We start from the raw sequence: 19,857 nt of genomic DNA on the forward strand, positions 1-19,857 counted from the left end.
TTGCATTCGTCCAGGCTGTGGTCCACCTGATAGTGGTTTATCATTTACCGTTTCATCTTCCTGAAATATTTAAAAAAACAACACCTGCGGATGACGTGTCAGAAGGAGCAGCATGAGCACGAAGTTCTCGACGATTCGACGGTTTGCTCCTTCAGCTGCAATGATGGAGCACTTGTTCTTGAAGAAAAGTTCAACAAGAAGAGAACGTTTTGGGATTGTCCACCTGTTTGTCAGAAAAAATTATAACCCTCAATCTTGAATCGGAAAAAACAAAAGAAATTGATTTTTCATGAATGTTTTAGAAAATATAACAATATGAAATCCCTACACTTCCTTTGGAGGATCCTGTATAGGATTCCCAAATGAGGAAACAAACACCAGGACGTGAGAGATACTGTGCCAGGGTGTGACCATTTGTGACCCATGAGAGAATGATAATTATTCTTCGCTTTGACTCCATTTGGAGAAGCCTAATTAGCTCCCTAATTGGCGTGATGGTATCAACCAAAAAGGTCACTCAAATTTAATATAATCCGTTTTGCTTTGATCACCTTTCATACCTGAGCTGAAATAAGAAACAAAGAATAGAATCAAAACTGAGATCAGTTTGGTTCCAGAACTTCGCATCGAAAGCTCGGGATAAGAACCTTTAACATAATTAAAACTTGTGTGATGTAATTATGACTTCTTCAAATAAACACTGTGCGGGAGATGTGCTTATACGAAGGTGTCCACAATACGTCATATATCTGAGGGTTTGGTAATCGATGCAAGGTATAATCAGCATCGACAGACAGAAAGAAAGACCTTCAAAAATAGGAATTGGCCGAAACCCCACTTGCCTCGACTGTGCGGCATCCAATGACGACACAACCTGCAGCGTGACATCATTTGGGGAGTTCCTTCGTGGCAACTTAAAGCGCGCGTGCCTTCTGGGATTTCCTAAATAGAACAAATCGGTTCGATCTCTTGCTGCGAACTTCCCACTTCATTTGGCTCTGTGCTGTTGCTTCTGCGTGAACCTGTCTTTGTCTTTCGGTGTGCACACATCCACCATACAAGACATCATGTCATGCATGCCGAGCATTCACAACATGGTGAGTCGTGTTGTACTTCTACGGAGAGTCTCCATCGTCTTTTCTTAGTAAGAGTAACAGTGCAGTCTCGAAGTTGTATTTAATTCGAAGGATGAATACGTTTTGGTTACCTGTCCAAAAAGCAAACGCGCTGCACCATCCAGGTGCAGCACGTTTACTTTTTGCTTGTGGCAATCATTGGCAATGGCTCTTCACGCTTTGAGAAATTGAAAAGCAAATAAAGTTTTTCAAATTTAATTTAGTGACCGTTCAGATATTTATTTAAAAGGACATAAATATGACAAAATGTTCCCACGCCCCCCCCTCCTCCTCCTCCTCTATCCTCTTAAAACTTCACCGACAACCCCACTCTCTACCTCTGCATCACGTACACAGTGAATTGAACCCACCTGGCCTCTTCTCCCTCCCTTCGAACCCATCCTTCTTCTTCTCCCTCCCCTCAAAACCATCCGTCCTCTCGAACCCACCCGTCCTCTTCTCCCTCCCCTCGAACCAACCCGTCCTCTTCTCCCTCCCCTCTAACCCACCCGTCCTCTTGTCCCGCCCCTCGAACTCACCCGTCCTCTTCTCCCACCCCTGAAACCCACCAGTCCTCTTCTCCCTCCCCTCGAACCCACCAGTCCTCTTCTCCCTCCCCTCAAACCCACCCATCCTCTCTCCCTCCCCTCGAACCCACCCGTCCTCTTCTCCCTCCCTCCTCCCTCCCCTCGAACCCCCGTCCTCTTCTCCTGCCCCTCGAACCCACCAGTCCTCTTCTCCGCCCCTCGAACCCATCAGTCCTCTTCACCCTCCCTTCAAACCCATCCGTCCTCTTCTCCCTTCCCTCGAACCCACCTGTCCTCTTCTCCCTCCCCTCGAACCCACCCATCCTCTTCTCCCTCCCCTCGAACCCACCTGTCCTCTTCTCCCTCCCCTTGAACCCACCAGTCCTCTTCTCCCGCCCCTCGAACCCACCAGTCCTCTTCTCCCTCCCTTCGAACCCACCCGTCCTCTTCTCCCTCCCCTCGAACCCACCCGTCCTCTTCTCCCTCTCCTCGAGCCCACCCGTCCTCTTCTCCCTCCCCTCGAACCAACCCGTCCTCTTCTCCCTCCCCTCTAACCCACCGTCCTCTTCTCCCGCCCCTCGAACTCACCCGTCCTCTTCTCCCTCCCCTTGAACCCACCCGTCCTCTTTTCCCTCCCATAAAATTCACCCGTCCTCTTCTCCTGCTCCAAGAACCCACCCGTCCTCTTCTCCCTCTCCTCGAGCTCACCCACCCTCTTCTCCCACCCCTCTAACCCACCCTTCCTCTTTTCCCTCCCCTCTAACCCACCCGTCCTCTTCTCCCTCTCCTCGAGCTCACCCGTCCTCTTCTCCCTCTCCTCGAACCCATCCGTCCTCTTTTCCCTCCCCTCTAACCCACCCGTCCTCTTCTCCCTCCCCTCGAACCCATCCGTCGTCTTCTCCCTCCCCTCTAACCCACCTGTCCTCTTCTCCCTCCCCTCTAACCCAACCATCCTCTTCTCCCACCCCTCTAATCCGAGCTGTTATGGTTAGGGCTAACCCCCCCCGCCCCCTCCCCACACCTCAACCCAAACATGATTAATAGTAAATATCATCATTTCAAACTTACCCTGTGCATTGATAAACCCCTGTGTATGATCTTCGCATCGGTGTGAAGAAACACCAAGGTTTGGGTAGAACGAGTCCATCTGCGAACCTCCAAGCCTTTCACAGGCCCTTATCATCCATAATTTTTGCAGTATGGGTTGAAAGATATCAACTTTTTACACGAGTTGATAAAAGAGTTTTCACAAATCTTTCATTGTGCAGAGGAACATCCCTTTTCTCTCAGGTATGTTTCCAAGTATTTTCTGCTTCTTTAAAAGTTTTTTGACCGTTTAATGCTGCAATCCTTATCTGGCACCATTGATACACATCCAGGCTGCTCTGAAGGACCTCATTACTAAGGGTTTCTGCGCATGTGTGCTGAGCAATTTGAGGTAGATTATGTCATTTTGAAAGTCACATGTTAGCCAAGTCTTCTTGAGAGGTAACAAGGGCTTATTCCTGAACAGATAAAAAGGTTGAGTAATAAAGCCAATAATTCCCAAGTCCTAGATTCTATTTTGTGACGAGTGAAAACTCCATTCTGAGAAAAGTCCATGATTATTGTTGAATAGAAGTTGTCCTTCTCTTCTTCCTCTTTTTTTTTCTTCTTCTTCTTCTTCCGTATGCAGTCCATGACAATGGTAGCCTCATTTGCTGGGGGTGCAGCTGTGTCACTGATGCAGTGAGTGCCCTCTATAGGTTCTAGCAATAATTTGTTCATGGTGCTGGGGATTGCTCGCCTACTCTTTGGGAAGGACACTTTGGAATCTTTAATGTCCACCAACTGATGCTGGCAGGCAAGATACCCAGGTTAATGTCTATCCAAGGGATGGAGCACATATTAACACCTCCTGCCACCAAATCACCAGGAAGACAGTTTATAGCTGGGTCGGGTTTGAACCCAGGCTGGACAGCCCTGAGGCGAGTGTGAATAACTCTAGGGCCTAAGCTATCCTACAAGTCCATTTTTACTCTTGTGCCATCCCTCCCCCCTCCAGGAGGAATTCAAAAAGGCACTGGCTCAGGCTGGACCCAAGCTTCTGGTCATTGACTTCACTGCCATCTGGTGTGGTTCATGTCAAGAGATCAAGCCAGCTTACAAGGTGATCATCTTTGTATTCATATTAGCCGCTTCCCCAGTCTTGAAAGGTTTCCTCTTATTTACACATCTGCTTTCCTTGATTCCACAAGATCCAGAAAATCCTTTCATAATCATAGCTGCAAACCAATTTCACTTCTCTTCTCTGGTTCCTTCATTTTTTAAGTCTTGTTTGAAGGTCACAGTTATACCTGGCAAAGGGACAACATGCAACGCATGATGATGTTATTTGTTTTCGCACCTAGGCATTGGCTGAAGCATATCCAGAAGCAATCTTCTACGAGATAGATGTGGATGAAGCTCAGGTTGGTCCCATGAATTTCTGTTTGGTATGGTTTATTTAATGCTTCAAGTTCTCATACAAACAAACCTCAACCAGTCCACCACATATTTGTTTGTATAACTAATATTTGTTATATGTAACAAAACAGTATGGACATAAAACAACATAATAACAGTTCATTTTGTAAATTATAATTTTTCTAAAAGTGATATTTGAATTGTCAATATGAAACATGGAGGAACCTAATAAAAAGCAATGCTTGGAGAAAATAAGCCTCTCAGTAAGTGGAATTGGAACAGCGTCTTTTGATTATACATAAGTAATTGGAATTGGAACAAATGAATAAGAAATCGCAAATCTTACAATAACAAAGAAAGAATAAAATTAAAAATTAAAATAAAAATGAGAAGAAGAAGAGAAATTTATAAGTGAAAGAATTATATCAAGGAAGTCTTGGCACACATTTGATTACAATTCAACAAATTTGTGTTGAAATCTCCCATTTGAATGCAACAATGATTTTGTAAAAAGGAGTCATTAATAAGGAATGCAACGATGGCTACATGAAAAGGTATCACTAGTAGGGAATGCAAGGATGATTTTATGAAAAGGTGTCATTAATAAGGAATGCAAGGTTGATTTTTTAAAAAGGTATCATGAATAAGGAATGTAAGGTTGATTTTATAAAAAGGTATAATTAATAAGGAATGCAAGGTTGATTTTATAAAAAGGTATCATTAATAACGAATGCAAGGTTGATAAAAAAGTATCATTAACAAGGAATCTAAGGTTGATTTTATTTTTTTAAAGGTATCATTAATAAGGAATGCAAGAATTATTTTATAAAAAGGTATTATTAATAAGGAATGCAAGAATGATTTTATAAAAAAGGAATGCAAGAATTCCCATCATTAATATGGGAATCTAAGGTTGATTTTATAAAAAGGTATCATTAATAAGGAATGCAAGAATTATTTTATAAAAAGGTATTATTAATAAGGAATGCAAGAATTCTTTTATAAAAAAGTATCATTAATATCAAAATCTAAGGTTGATTTTATAAAAAGGTATCATTAATAAGGAATGCAAGAATTACTTTATAAAAAGGTATTATTAATAAGGAATGCAAGAATGATTTTATAAAAAGGCATCATTAAAAGGAATGCAAGAATGATTTTAGAAAAAAGTATCATTAATATTGGAATCTAAGGTTGATTTCATAAAAAGGTATCATTAATAAGGAATTCAAGGTTGATTTTATAAAAAGGTATCATTAATAACGAATGCAAGGTTGATAAAAAAAGTATCATTAACAAGGAATCTAAGGTTGATTTTATTTTTTTAAAGGTATCATTAATAAGGAATGCAAGAATTATTTTATAAAAAGGTATTATTAATAAGGAATGCAAGAATGATTTTATAAAAAAGGAATGCAAGAATTCCCATCATTAATATGGGAATCTAAGGTTGATTTTATAAAAAGGTATCATTAATAAGGAATGCAAGAATTATTTTATAAAAAGGTATTATTAATAAGGAATGCAAGAATGATTTTATAAAAAGGTATCATTAAAAGGAATGCAAGAATGATTTTAGAAAAAAGTATCATTAATATTGGAATCTAAGGTTGATTTCATAAAAAGGTATCATTAATAAGGAATTCAAGGTTGATTTTATAAAAAGGTATCATTAATAAGAAATGCAAGAATGATTTTATAAAAAGATATAATTAATAAGGAATGCAAGAATGATTTTATAAAAAAGTATCATTAATATGGGAATCTAAGGTTGCTTTTATAAAAAGGTATCATTAATAAGGAATGCAAGAATGATTTTATAAAAAGGTATCATTAATAAGGAATGCAAGGTTGATTTTATTTAAAATAAAAAAGTATCATTAATAAGGAATGCAAGGTTGATTTTATAAAATAAAATAAAAACTATCATTAATAAGGAATGCAAGAATGATTTTATAAAAAGGTATCATAAATGAGGAATGCAAGGTTGATTTCATGAAAATGTGTCATTAATAAGGAATGCAAGGTTGATTTTATAAAAAGGTGTCAGTAGAGGATAAATGGGTTTCTGGGACATCCATTTAAATGAATGGGGGAAAAGGAAAAAACTTTCTGACTCAAGCCCCAAAAGCCTAAAATAGGAGTGATTTTCTCCCCACCTATCCCCTTCCCTCCCATTCAAGCAAATGTAAAATTGAAACTCATTTTCTCCCCCTCCCATACAAGCAAATGTAAAATTGAGACTTAGTGATTAAAGCACTTCTTCCCTTTCATATTTTCATTCCACTCAAAGAGCGAACCAACAAATATTTGTCTATGTTCAACTTTAGGGAATAACTTTATTTTCCTATTACATTCATCACCATCGAGTATATTCACAAAGATTACTTTGGAACTTAATTCTTGGTTTAAGTATTTTTGTTGAGCAGAAATGAAATTATAAACTTCTCTTAATGCTCGTATTTGACCACCTCCTGAGCCACATATCATTTTGAGATTGCAGTAAATTGTTTTCCATTGTTTAATTGATAACCATCAAAGTTTTCAGTCCATTCAAGGATATATATTTTTTTCTTTACATCCTCCAACTTATTTGTAATTAAATTTATCCACTTATTTGTTTTATCTACTTTTACCCTGGTTATTTCTTCAATAAGACTTATTTGATATTTCTCACATTCTTTATGTTTCCCATTTAAATACCAAGGCTGATTACATCTCCACTCTTTAGTTTGGCTATTGCTTGGTTCTTTCATTTATAAATCAGTAAAAAGATGGCGGTAGCCTGTTAAAATTCACAACCCAATATCTTAACACATACTTATAACCATAAGGGAGACTATTGATTCGATTCTCTAAAATATATATTTTATCATCAAAAGCTCCTAATGCTTTCTTATTTATCTCTTCTGTATATAATTGATGTCTATAACTTCTTATTGTATTCATTTTTTCTGTACTCTTCCTTCTTTAAGGTTAAACAGTTGTAATAATGTTTAAAGTTTATTGTTTCCCTAATTATATTTTTCTTTATTCCCTTTAGCTTCTTATCACACCTTTCAATGTTATCATTATCAATATACGTAAAAGCATAAGACTTTGATCTCAATCCTATAAATTCACTCATGACCTTCCCACCCAATTCATATTTAAACTTACCAATAACCTTTTTATTCTTTGATGAAAACAGCACATCACCTGACTTATAATTACTTGTACCATATATATATATATATATATATATATATATATATATATATATATATATATATATATATATATATATATATATATATATATATATATTATCAATCATATCCTCATATACATCACTTGTCTTCATTTCTCATATAAAACTATCTGTATCTATATATAACAATGAAACATTATCCTTATACTTTGATTTTAAATTATTATAGTAATAGTCATACATTAATGACTGACAAGTCAAGAATTGATGTTCGTATATAAATAGGTTTATCCATTTAAATACTCTCTTTTTTCAAATGAATAGCAGAAAAGTTCTCTGAAAACACCTCCGCTCGTTCAAAACTTGGTCTATTAATTAACCTTGAAGCCTGTTTCCAAGATGTAGTTCGTCTTATGTTTTGTCGATTCTTAACATTTTCCATAGTCTTTCCAAATACAGCATTATTCATTAATTTATAAAAGTCCTTCTCAAAATCTGTTTTTGCTTCTGTTCTTTTGGTGTTGAAATCAATATACTTCTTTAACCAAAGACTTTGTTTATATTTCTAAATTTGATGAATTTTCCTCACTCTCAACCCAGCAGATAAATATTGTCTCAAGTTCCTTTGATGCAAAACATAACTTTCTTTATGATATAATGTAATAAGTAGTTTTTTTCTGGAGATTTACCTTTAATATTAAATGACTGTTGGTAATCACTTCACCATTCTTTTCTTGGACTTTCTTTATCAGGGGCATAAGGTAGGTCTTTATGTTTGTGATGAAGTTCTTCTGGATATTTTATGGGTTAAATAACACACTCAACCTGTCCACCAAATTTGATCTGAATCAGTTCACAACTTTTGGAGATATCTGTACACAGACAAACAAACAAACAAGAATAAACCAATGTCACCCGCAGGATGACCCGTATCTTGCCAAAAGGTGACCATGTGTGACTTCTTTAAGGTCACACTGAGGTGAACAGAGCTGCTATCCACCAGGAGCGACTCCTTGAGGAATATCTGCCTACGAGAGATTCCGATGAGAATCGTTCTACAGAGTAACCATGAAAAATATGATTTTGCCTCATAATGTCACCAAATGATGTCATAATGTCTCAAGTTTGACATATCTAGAAAGCACTCATCGAGGTGTTCAATTTGAGGTACTACAGGATATGGTTCCTAAAACTTGAAAATTTGACCTTGGGGTCAAATATGTTTGACCTCAGGTGCTAACCATGAAGGTCAAGGCCAATCGCCACCAAAAATTAATCAGCTGAGCGCCAGACCATGAACTATATTCCCATGAAGTTTGAAGACGATCCGATCAAAATTACTCAAAAAATAAGGGTTTCGTCGACTCCCCTGATTTGCGACAAAGTGACCTTCAAAATTTTATGCGCAAAAGGGACCTCCTTATCGGCCTCTGATATGCGAAGCTACAAAAATTTGCAATGATGACTGTGCTCTGCAGAGTGATTTATACGTGATTACAGACCAAAAAAAAACAAACAAAAAAACATATGAAGGTCAAGGCTAATCGCCACCAAAAATTAATCAGCTGAGCGCCAGACCATGAACTATATTCCCATGAAGTTTTAAGACAATCCGATCAAAATTACTCAAAAAATAAGGGTTTCGTTGACTCCCCTGATTTGCGCTAAAGTGACCTTGACCTTTGACCTTGACCTTCAAAATTTTGTGCACTGAAAGGGACTTCTATAGGCCTCTGATATGCGAAGTTACAAAAATTTCTGATGATAACTGTGCTCTGCAGAATTTTTTATACGTGATTACAGACAAAAAATAAAAAATAAAAAATAAAAACATACAAGCTGACTAACATATCTTGCAAAACTTCGTTTTGGCAAGATAATGACCCGTATCTTGCCAAAAGGTGACCACGTGTGACTTCTTTAAGGTCACACTGAGGTGAACAGAGCTGTTATCCACCAGGAGTGACTCCTTGAGGAATATCTGCCTACGAGAGATTCCGATGAGAATCGTTCTACAGAGTAACCATGAAAAATATGCGTTTGCCTCATAACGTCACCAAATGACATCATAATGTCTCAAGCTTGACATATCAAGAAAGCACTCATCGAGGTGTTCAATTTGAGGTACTACACGATATGGTTCCTAAAACTTGAAAATTTGACCTTGGGGTCAAATATGTTTGACCTTAGGCGCTAACCATGAAGGTCAAGGCCAATCGCCACCAAAAATTAATCAGCTGAGCGCCAGACCATGAACTATATTCCCATGAAGTTTGAAGATGATCCGTTCAAAATTACTCAAAAAATAAGGGTTTCGTCGACTCCCCTGATTTGCGACAAAGTGACCTTGACCTTTGACCTTGACCTTCAAAACTTTATGAGCTGAAAGGGACCTCTATAGGCCTCTGATATGTGAAGTTACAAAAATTTCCAATGATAACTGTGCTCTGCAGAGGGATTTATACGTGAATACAGACAAAAAAAAAACATATGAAGGTCAAGGCCAATCGCCACCAAAAATTAATCAGCTGAGCGCCAGACCATGAACTATATTCCCATGAAGTTTGAAGACGATCCGATCAAAAATACTCAAAAAATAAGGGTTTCGTCGACTCCCCTGATTTGCGTCAAAGTGACCTTGACTTTTGACCTTGACCTTCAAAATTTTATGCGCTGAAAGGGACCTCTATAGGCCTCTGATATCACTGAACAACAAAAATTTTTTACTGGAGATGTGTAAAGTGATTTAGACTAATTTGGGTACGCTGATTTCAAAAATCATAACCGTTTTGCTGTATCACATCAGGATTTCACGTATCACGTGAAATCACGTGTATCACGTCAGTAACAGAAATATTCCCATTGCCTAGAAGTCAGGATTTCAATGAAATTTACAAAAATTCATTTATTCATTTATTTCATCATGAATGCTTCAAAATTATAGAAATAACAGAAAACTCCACTAGATTGTAATTAAAAATGCTTTAGGCATTTGGCTTTGCGTTTGTGCTGCTCTGTGTCAGTTTCACGATGCAGGAACCAGCAGAAATCGCCCATCATGTTCGGGTTGTGCCGCCCTAGGTAACGCGTCTCCATGAGTGAAATCTCTTGGTGGAATCGCTCGCCGTGCTCGTCCGAGACTGCTCCCAAGTTGTCAGGGAAGAAGTTCAGGTGCTGGTGTAGGAAATGGATTTTCAGGGACATCCTGGAGCCAAGTTTCCTGAAGGACTCCAGCAGCTGCTGCACTATTTCTTCATAGTTGTCCGCGCGCTCGTTCCCCAAGAAGTTGTCCGTCACAGCTTTGAAGCTCCTCCACGCTGCCAGCTCTTTGGGGTTTAGAGTTGTCGGAAAAGTTTCGTCCTTCATAATCTGTCGGATTTGCGGTCCAACAAAGACACCATCCTTGATCTTGGCCTCCGACAAGGTGTTGCCAAACTTTTCCTTGAGGTATAAAAACCCACGCCCATTCAGATCCATTGCCCGTACAAAACTTTTCATCAAGCCGAGCTTTATGTGGAGTGGTGGAAGGAAAACCTTGGCTGGGTCGACAAGGGCGACATACTTCACGTTGTGTCGACCAGGTACATGCTCTTTTCGCTCTTCCCAATCTTTCTTCGTCCAGTGATTCTTGTCGTCTCTGCTATCCCAGAGACAAAGGAAGCACATGTATTTCGTGTAGCCTGACTGCAGCCCTAACAACAGCGCCACCACTTTCAAGTCTCCGCAGATGTGCCAGTTGAAGTCATTGTACTTGATGGAATCAAGCAGCTGCCGCATAGTCTCATAGGTCTCTGCCATGCCGAACGCGTGAGCTAGTGGGACTGATGGTTTCTCGTTGCCATTGTGGAGCAAAACAGCCTTCAAGCTGTTCTTCCCCGAGTCGATGAAGAGGCGCCAGTCTGCAGGATCGTGATCACACCCAAGTTCTTTCAACAGACCGTTGATGTCACTGCAGAATGTCATCGTGTCTTCCATCTCAAAGAACTCAGCCATGTCTCTGTGACGTGCTCTGAACAAGGATATCTTGGTGTTAGGTTCAAGTAGATTCCACTGCTGCAGCTTTGATCCAAGCAGCTCTGCCTTCGCCTTTGACAGCGAGAGATCTCTTACAAGATCATTTAAGTCTCCCTGGTTCAGAAGGTGTGATTCTTGAGTGTCGGGTTCAAAAGGTTCATCATCACCATCCTCTTCACCACTGCTTACAGCTATGTTCTGATCAGCTGGAGGTGTTGGAACGGGGTTCTCGTCATCATGAGGCACAGGTTTACGAGCAGAGACGCAGTCAGCGTACTTGATGTGACCTTTATTCTTCTTGTTGAAGCCGGCGATGTTTGTGCAGCAGAAATAACAATCATCATGATGATTCTGCGGCTCACGCCATATCATGGGCACCGCAAATGGCATGCTCGCGCGCTTGCCCACCAACCACTGAGTCAAGGTTGTGTGACAGCTTGTGCAGCAGATGTGTGGTGCCCAGCTCTGTTCTTGGTCCCCCACCTTACACCCGAAGTAGTGAAAGTAGGCGGCCTTCATTTTCACTGCTGTAGATATACTTCGCTGTTGATCTTTTTTGGTATACCGACCACAGACATAACAGAAGTTGTCAGGATGATTGGTACAGGAACGCCTACTCATCTTTATCTGAAAGAAAGAAATATAACACAAGTTAACAACAATTGTACGAAATAGACATGTTAAAGACATATGTAAATTTCATTGAAATCCTGACTTCTAGGCAATGGGAATATTTATGTTCCTGAAAATCCTGACGTGATACAGCAAAACGGTTATGATTTTTGAAATCAGCGTACCCAAATTAGTCTTATTCACTTTACACATCTCCAGTAAAAAAAAAATTTTGAAATTTGTTGTTCAGTGTATGCGAAGTTACAAAAATTTCCAATGATAACTGTGCTCTGCAGAATTTTTTATATGTGATTACAGACAAAAAAAAAAAACATATGAGCTGACTAACATATCTTGCAAAAACTTCGTTTTAGCAAGATAAAAAGACATTGTGTAGAGCACAATACTTGAAAAATCTTCCCTCTCTCCAAAGATTGCCATGGACACATGAAATTGTTCATTTAATTAAGATAAAAATTCACAATCTTCATCACAGTTCAGGTCAATCAGATGAAAATTGATTATTTTTCAGATTGTTAAGCAAGCCCTTTACCCTTTCATTTGTTAAGCAAGAGTATATTTTAAAATAACACAATGAAGGGTTTTCAGTGGCATTTATGATTGAGCAGCATGGAGTATCTAACGTGCTACAATTTTTTTTTAATACAATGTCGAAGCTCGTATGAGAGCTAACACACAACGCACAGCAAGGGGGGCATGAGACAAGAGGGGCGGGAGTGGGAAGGATAAAACAGTGGGGAACAGAGACATTAGGAGATCTGTGGAACGGAGAGGGATGGGGCGGGGAACACCGGGTACACAAGATGGACATTACAGGGACTTTCAGGAAGGAAAGCAGGGAATTGAAGGAGGTGTGTTTGGGGTGGATTAACGGGGGTAAAAAAGATTGTGGTTTTAGATGGGGGAAGATAAGAGGTGGTGCTGATCAGCTGTTTTGAAGACATGGAGGGAAGAATGGGATTGAACAGAGTGAGGGAGTTTATTCCCCTTGGTTTATTCCAAAGGTGGGAAAAAAAAGAGTTATGAAAGCATGAAGGTGAGAAGTGATTCGTGATTTGGGTAGTTTTAGCAGAAGGGGATTGCTGGCGAACCTTGTGTGCCCTGCGGAAATATTGGGGGGTGATATATCGCACACAGAGCAGGGGGGGGGGGGAAGACCGGAGAGGAGATGGTAAAAGAGAGAAAGACCACCGACCTGCCTGCAGTGAGAGAGTGAGAGGCCCAAAGACAGCCTCACCGCAGGAGATACCATTGATCCTAAATCACTTGGTTTCCACAGCGTGAAGCTCAGAAAGGTGAGAGGCAGGATCACCAGCCCAGAAGGGAGAGCAGTGCTCCATCAGGCTGTGGACGAAAGCTTTGTATGTGGTCAGGAGCTCAGGTTGGCCGAGGAAGGACTTTGCACGACGGAGGATTCCCAGTCGACGACTGGCTTTGGAGGCCAGATTGGAAATGTGCCTTTCCCAGGAAAGATCATGGCAGATAGTGAGCCCCAGAAACTTGAATGAAAGGACTTCTTCCAGAAGATTGTTGAGAAAGTAGATGGGGAGGTTCCAAATGGTCCTTTCAGAGAGACATCGTGGGAATGTGAGATTTGTCCGGATTGAAAGACATGTTCCACCTGTTGGTCCAGTTTATGATTTTATTCAGATCTGCAGAGAGCAAATATTGTAGTGATTGTGCCTCTTAATTGGATGTGCATTGTAATAAAAATTATGGTTTTAATGATTTCCTCTGATTTTTCTTACGATTTCAGGACGTGGCTGAACATTGCTGGATTCGTCAAATGCCAACGTTCCATCTTTATCGCAACAATCAAAAGGTTCACACAGTGCTGCCTCACTCGTTAAGTTAATAATAATCTATATGTACAGGGTGGATCAGAACAATGTATAAACAACATGCCAATGCCCTTCATATTTGTGTGCCATTGGTGGATGGATATTTTAAACATCTAACACAACCTTTGATGTGAATCACATTTCCACATGTGCACTACGTGTGGAGCAACTTTGGGTTTACATTCACTCAATAAACTTTCGGCAATAAAACACCTCAAAGTGTTTATACATTATTCTGATTCACCCTGTATATACTGTATAATAGGCTAATGCTGTCTATCTGTCTGTCTGTTCAACCTTGAAACACAGAAACGCTCCTCGGAGAAAAAAATATTAAGTAAAAGTTGTTTCAGATTAATCCAAACCTACGAGAAAATTATTTTATAAAAACCAGTTCCACACAAGACAAGTGACTGTGTCTTCACGGATATAAAATGCAGATAGTGCAACCTTTACAACTGAGAACTTCCACTGGAGATGGATTGGACGTCACTTTGTGGACAGCCTGTACTTTGTTCCAAAGCCTAAAATTATCTTCATACAATCCATCATAAGTTTACCAATCAAATTTTTGAATAAATAAATAAGTTGTTAAATTAATTTACTGTCTTCTTTTCTTTAAGCATCATTAGCATACAATTGGGCTGGCAGGAGGGCCTTGCGGTACACACACTCGCCGCTAATTGGATTATAATCTGTCTAGCCAGGGTTTGAATGTCAGCTCAGCTATAAACTGTCATCCTGGTGTTTCACAGGTAGGGTGATTCATCAATGTGTGTGCCGTCCATCAGATAGATGTTAAACTGCGCATCCCTTCTGCCAACATTAGTTGGTGGATGTTAAAGACCCTACGGTGTCCTTTAAGAAGAGGAGATGAGCTATCGTTGCCACCGTGGCCAAATTACAAATTCCTGCCATAACTACTGCTTGGGAAGGCAATGGTAAACCACCCAGTATAACACTTTCTCAGGAAGCTGCTTCGGTGCCACCGACGCTCTGTGAAGAGTATGGTGAATTAAAGAGAGAGAGAGAGAGAGAGAGAGAGAGACAGAGAGAGCTAGTATACAATTACATCTCAAGACATTGCTTATTGAACCTCCCATTTTTAAACTCTTTCAACCGGCACAAGAGTAACAAGGAAAAAAGACACAGAATGTCAGAGCCCCCGTTGTTTTAGTAATTTTGCTGTACGGAGTTAAAGAGCTTGCCCATATTTATTTACAACTAAAATTGACGCCAGTCTACCAGTCGGCCATCTTTGATGAGATCGTAAAATAAAGTGAGGTGCATGTGTATATCATCGTGTCCTGTGCTTGTGCTACATTTGGACAAAATCGGACCATGCATGTCCGAGAAATGGTTGGGGATACTTTAAATAACAAAATGGCCGCCAGCCTGCCATCTTGGATCTGATCTCAAAAAGAAACGATGTGCTAATGAAAGCTATCATTCGTTATCTGTTTGCTAAGTTTGAACAACATTGGTGAATGCATGTCTGAGAAATGGTTGAAGACGTGTTCAACATTGGATTTTTTTTACAACTAAAATGTTTACAACTTTCATGACGTGATCAAACATGGCCGACTTTTTTTTTTCTATCGTGGTATTTTTACCATGGGTTTCTGCTTATCTTCTCTTTCTCTTGCGATAGCAGAGCAAATGTGGGTTTCACTGAAACTCCAAAATTGGCAGGTGATGGAAATAGTGCTACCCTTGATGGTGTCCGGTATTACAAATCATCTTCCTTTATCCTATGATGTGGAGTATGATACACTACATGGCCAAAAGTATGCGGACACCCCTTCAAATTAGTGGATTCGGCTATTTCAGCCACACCCATTGCTGACAGGTGTATAAAATCAAGCACACAGCCATGCAATCTCCATAGACAAACATTTGCAGTAGAATGGGCCCGACTGAAGAGCTCGGTGACTTTAAACATGGCACCGTCAGAGGATGCCAACTTTCCAACAAGTCAATTCATCAGATTTCTGCCCTGCTCGAGCTGCCTCAGTCAACTGCAAGTGCTGTTATTGTGAAGTGGAAACGTCTAGGAACAACAATGGCTCAGTCGCAAAGTGGTAGGTCACACAATCTCAGAGAACGGGGCCTCCGAGTGCTGAAGCGCGTCGTGTGAAAAAATCGTCTGTCGTCAGTTGCAACACTCACTGCTGAGTTTCGAACTGACTGGAAGCAACGTCAGCACAAACACTGTTCGTCGATAGCTTCATGAAATGGGTTTCCATGGCCGAACAGCCGCACACAAGCCTAAGATCACCATGCGCAATGCCAAGCGTCAGCTGGAGTGGTGTAAAGCTCACCGCCATTGGACTCTGGAGCAGTGGAAACACATTCTCTGGAGTGATGAATCACACTTCACCATCTGGCAGTCCGACGGACTAATCTGGGTTTGGTGGATGCCAAGAGAACGTTACCTGCCTGAATACATAGTGCCAACTGCAAAATATGGTGGGGGAGGAATAATGGTCTGGGGCTGTTTTACGTTCCAGTGAAGGGAAATCTTAACGCTACAGCATACAATGACATTCTAGACGACTTTGTACTTCCAACTTTGTGTTAACAGTTTGGGGAAGGCCCTTTCCTGTTTCAGCATGACAATGCCCCCGTGCACGAAGCGAGGTCCATACATAAATGGTTTGTTGAGATCGGTGTGGAAGAACTTGACTGACCTGCACAGAGTCCTGACCTTAACCCCATCAAACACCTTTGGGATGAAGTGGAGGCTGTTATAGCAGCAAGAGGGGGGGGGGACTGACTCCATATTAATGCCCATTATTTTGGAATGAGATGTTGGACGAGCAGGTGTCCACATACTTTTGGCAATGTGGTGTATGTTGTGATAAATAAAATTTCAAAAATCACAAAAAATTATTAAGTGCATTTTCAAGATTGTACCGCAGCACATTGCCCACCGAAGGTGGGCCGAGAAGGGTTAACTGCCCTCCGGGCAGGAATACCCGCTAGTATTCATAATAATAGAGACCTGTACGGCTGTACTCCTGACAACTTTGGGGTCATTCAAAATCAGTTGAGTAATGTTTCAAGGCTAGATTCAATCCTGGACAAATCACCATTCAATGGAAAATACGACAAATGAAAATGGTAGGAATTTGGAATTTGGCCAGTAAACTCACCTCCTCGTGCCAAAAGACATCTGGGTCCATTGACAACTTCCTTTTGATGGATAACACACATTGATGACTCGTTCTGTACGCAAAACACCAGGAGGACAGTTTATATCTGGATCAGGATTTGAACACAGGCTGGACAGCTCAGACACAGGTGTGCATACCTATAAGCTATCCTTCCATCTCTTTTGTTTGTTACTCCTAAATCCTTTTTTACTCCCTCCCAAAACATATTCCACTCCGATTCTCTTTCCTTCCTTACCTTTCATCCCTCGACACTCCTTCCCCCCACCTCTCCTATACCTTCTCTCCTTCCTTCCCACCTCCTCTCACTCTCTACTCCTTTACCATTGTCTTTTCCTCCAAATCTTAACTGTTTATTTTCATAAGACAAATATTTGCCTTCCTCTCATGTCAATTGATCTTGTTTTTCCAGGTTTGTCAGGTTACTTGTGCAGACATGAACCTGCTGGAAACGAAAATAAAAGAATGCTGCAAATGAAGGACTTTGCACTTTCACATACTACTAAAAATAAAAGAATGCTGCAAATGCTGCAAAACACTCATGCTGTTTAGTGGGCAACCTATTTACATTGTTGCATGTTGTTTAGTCTTTGTTTGGAAAAGGAGACGGTTTCGAAGAATTCCATTAACGCGCTAACGTGCAAAGCTGTTGTTGCTTCTAATGATACAAGTTTTCATATTTTGCAGAAATCCATGATTAGATTTTGTGTCGAAATCGCAGAGATGTGACTTTGTGGGTATTTTTTATTGTGACAAACAAGATCTTTAAAATGTTGGAGAACATATATATTGCCGGTAATGTTAATGGTGTCATATAAAGATCCATTTGGTGTCACTGAGTAAATCAATCAGTTGTAAGGATTTCAATGAGACCATGAGTCCGCTCAATGTTTCCATCACATGTAAACAATCGTCAGGGCAGGTATTTTGGTGTAGCTGCAGAGGGAATATTGGCTAACAACAAATGCATGCTTTTAACATCGGGATCTTAAGGAACCAAAGGAGAATGTTTTGGTGACCACACTCAACTAAACGATGCACAAAAATACACCTGATTCTTCATTCTACTGTATTTTTATGCCTCCGCTGATGAAGTTGTCTGGTGACATTATATTTTCTGGTTGTCCATTCGTCCATACATAAGTCCGTCGATGCTAATTTTCTTTGTTTTATCTGCAACTGCTTATCCGATTGACACGAAATTTTCACATACTACTCATGTGGAATGTTTGAATGATGATCATGACGTCATGGGTCACATCGTGTGCCAGCCATGTTGGAAAAAAAGGAAAAACTTTGGACCTCTGTTATCTCCAAAACCTCTCCATGGAAAAAATTGACACTTGGCACATATGAAGTACTCCCCCATGGGAAACAAGTGTGATTTTTTTTGATGATGTCATCGGTGGCTTCATTATGACGTCATAATTGCATATGTCAAATGTTTTATCTGATCAGTATAAAAAATTTTGAGGGTCTTGTAGGGATAAATTGTATAGGGGGGGCGGGGGGATTGATGACATCATCAGTCATGTGATTCGGCAGCTTTATTGTTTTTAGCATACAAACCTTCAAAAATCTTCTGTGAAACGGCTGAACAGATTGAGGCGAAACTTTACAGATATAATCGCCGATCCATGAGCAAGAAAAAGTTCTCCAACTATGACGTCGTAGGTCACATGGTTTGGCAGCCAAATTGGATTTGCCCTCAAATCTTTAAAAATCATCTTCTCCAGAACGGCTTGACATATCGAGGGGAAACTTCACCCACATGTTCCCCAAGCCTTAGGGATGGATACCAGTGCGTTCCCAAATAATTAAGAGGCCACATGGTCTGGCAGCCATACTGGATTGAACGAAAATCTTTTTAAAAAATTCTTTCTCTTGAACCGCTTCATCAATCAATGTGAAACGTCACAATTATGATCGAATCTATGTGTTTTAAATTTCAACCTAATCAGATGCATTGTCTGGCAGCCAGAATTATTTAATATTTTGAATCTGGTTTCAGGGATTTAAATCAAACTTGGTACAGGTATGTATCATGATGTAATAATGTGGCTGGAGGCATATCTGTTGATGTCATGATGTTAAAGAGTGCCCTTTTAGTTCCTTTTATGTTTGTTTTGTGGACCTCCATTGATATTCAACACACGATGGTGAATTTTAAATGGGTGTCCTGTCTGTCAGCATTTGTTGGTGAACGTTAAAGATCCCACGGTGTCCTGCGTGAAAAGTAGGCGAGCTACCATCAGCACCACAAACAAATTACAAATTCATACCTAGCAAGCAGGGGCATTGCATCAGTGGCACAGCCGTGACCTCAGCCAATGATGCTACCCGCAGCCTTGTGATGCATACGAACGAAAAAGATTACTGATGCTCGCAGGGCCTGCCCTTCACTATGCGATGCTTGCCTGTCCTTGACGCCCTTCAAGCTCATCTCTCTGTATCTATGATTCTGCAGCACCACTGCGGAAATTATTGTGCTTTTAACGACCACAGTGCTCAAACACCTGTACCAACTGTATCACCTTGCAAACCGCACTGATGCACCAAAGTTCACCTGCTGCACCCACAGCTCATCATTCCCTGCACCTTGTTCTATAGCTTCCTCTGCTGGCCCATAACATTACAACAAGTGATTTATATTATCGTTGCTTATTTATTATCCTGCCATTTAGTTTGTTATTGTATGCCTACAATAAATTAGATGTTTATAATGAAGATGGCGTTACTTATTCGCTTCCATGGTACAACTACGCCCAAATAAACTATTTGAAAGATTAAGTGAATGGGTTTCTGCTTGACCTGATCGACCATTTGAACTCTCTTTGGGGTTTGTGTCAATACAAGTCCTTTTGTAGGTTGTAAATATGAAAATTAATGGTTTCGTTCTGCTAATTGACAATCTCACTC

At 40.2% G+C, this 19,857-nt stretch overlaps 1 protein-coding gene across 1 annotated transcript; it reads left to right on the plus strand.

Annotated features, from left to right (window-relative positions):
- Nucleotides 1–939: 939 nt before the first annotated feature.
- Nucleotides 940–19,706, plus strand: LOC147017620 (thioredoxin-like). Its single transcript, XM_085847384.1, has 5 exons — nt 940–1,097; nt 3,687–3,791; nt 4,033–4,092; nt 13,681–13,746; nt 17,351–19,706. The coding sequence occupies exons 1-5, from the start codon at nt 1,068–1,070 to the stop codon at nt 17,414–17,416; spliced, it is 327 nt and encodes a 108-aa protein (XP_085703510.1). The 5' UTR covers nt 940–1,067; the 3' UTR covers nt 17,417–19,706.
- The last annotated feature ends 151 nt before the right edge of the window (nt 19,707–19,857 follow it).

This window comes from Eptatretus burgeri, chromosome 11 (genome assembly GCF_056783735.1).
Source record: "Eptatretus burgeri isolate ZD-2024b chromosome 11, Ebu_testis_v1, whole genome shotgun sequence".
Taxonomy (NCBI): domain Eukaryota; kingdom Metazoa; phylum Chordata; class Myxini; order Myxiniformes; family Myxinidae; genus Eptatretus; species Eptatretus burgeri.

Bases quoted from the DNA above. Each gene is read 5' to 3' on its own strand.
- LOC147017620 (XM_085847384.1), top strand. From the start codon at position 1,068: ATGTCATGCATGCCGAGCATTCACAACATG. The intron at 4,093-13,680 runs GTTGGTCCCATG...TTACGATTTCAG, and splicing joins TAGATGTGGATGAAGCTCAG to GACGTGGCTGAACATTGCTG. The intron at 13,747-17,350 runs GTTCACACAGTG...TTGTTTTTCCAG, and splicing joins TTTATCGCAACAATCAAAAG to GTTTGTCAGGTTACTTGTGC.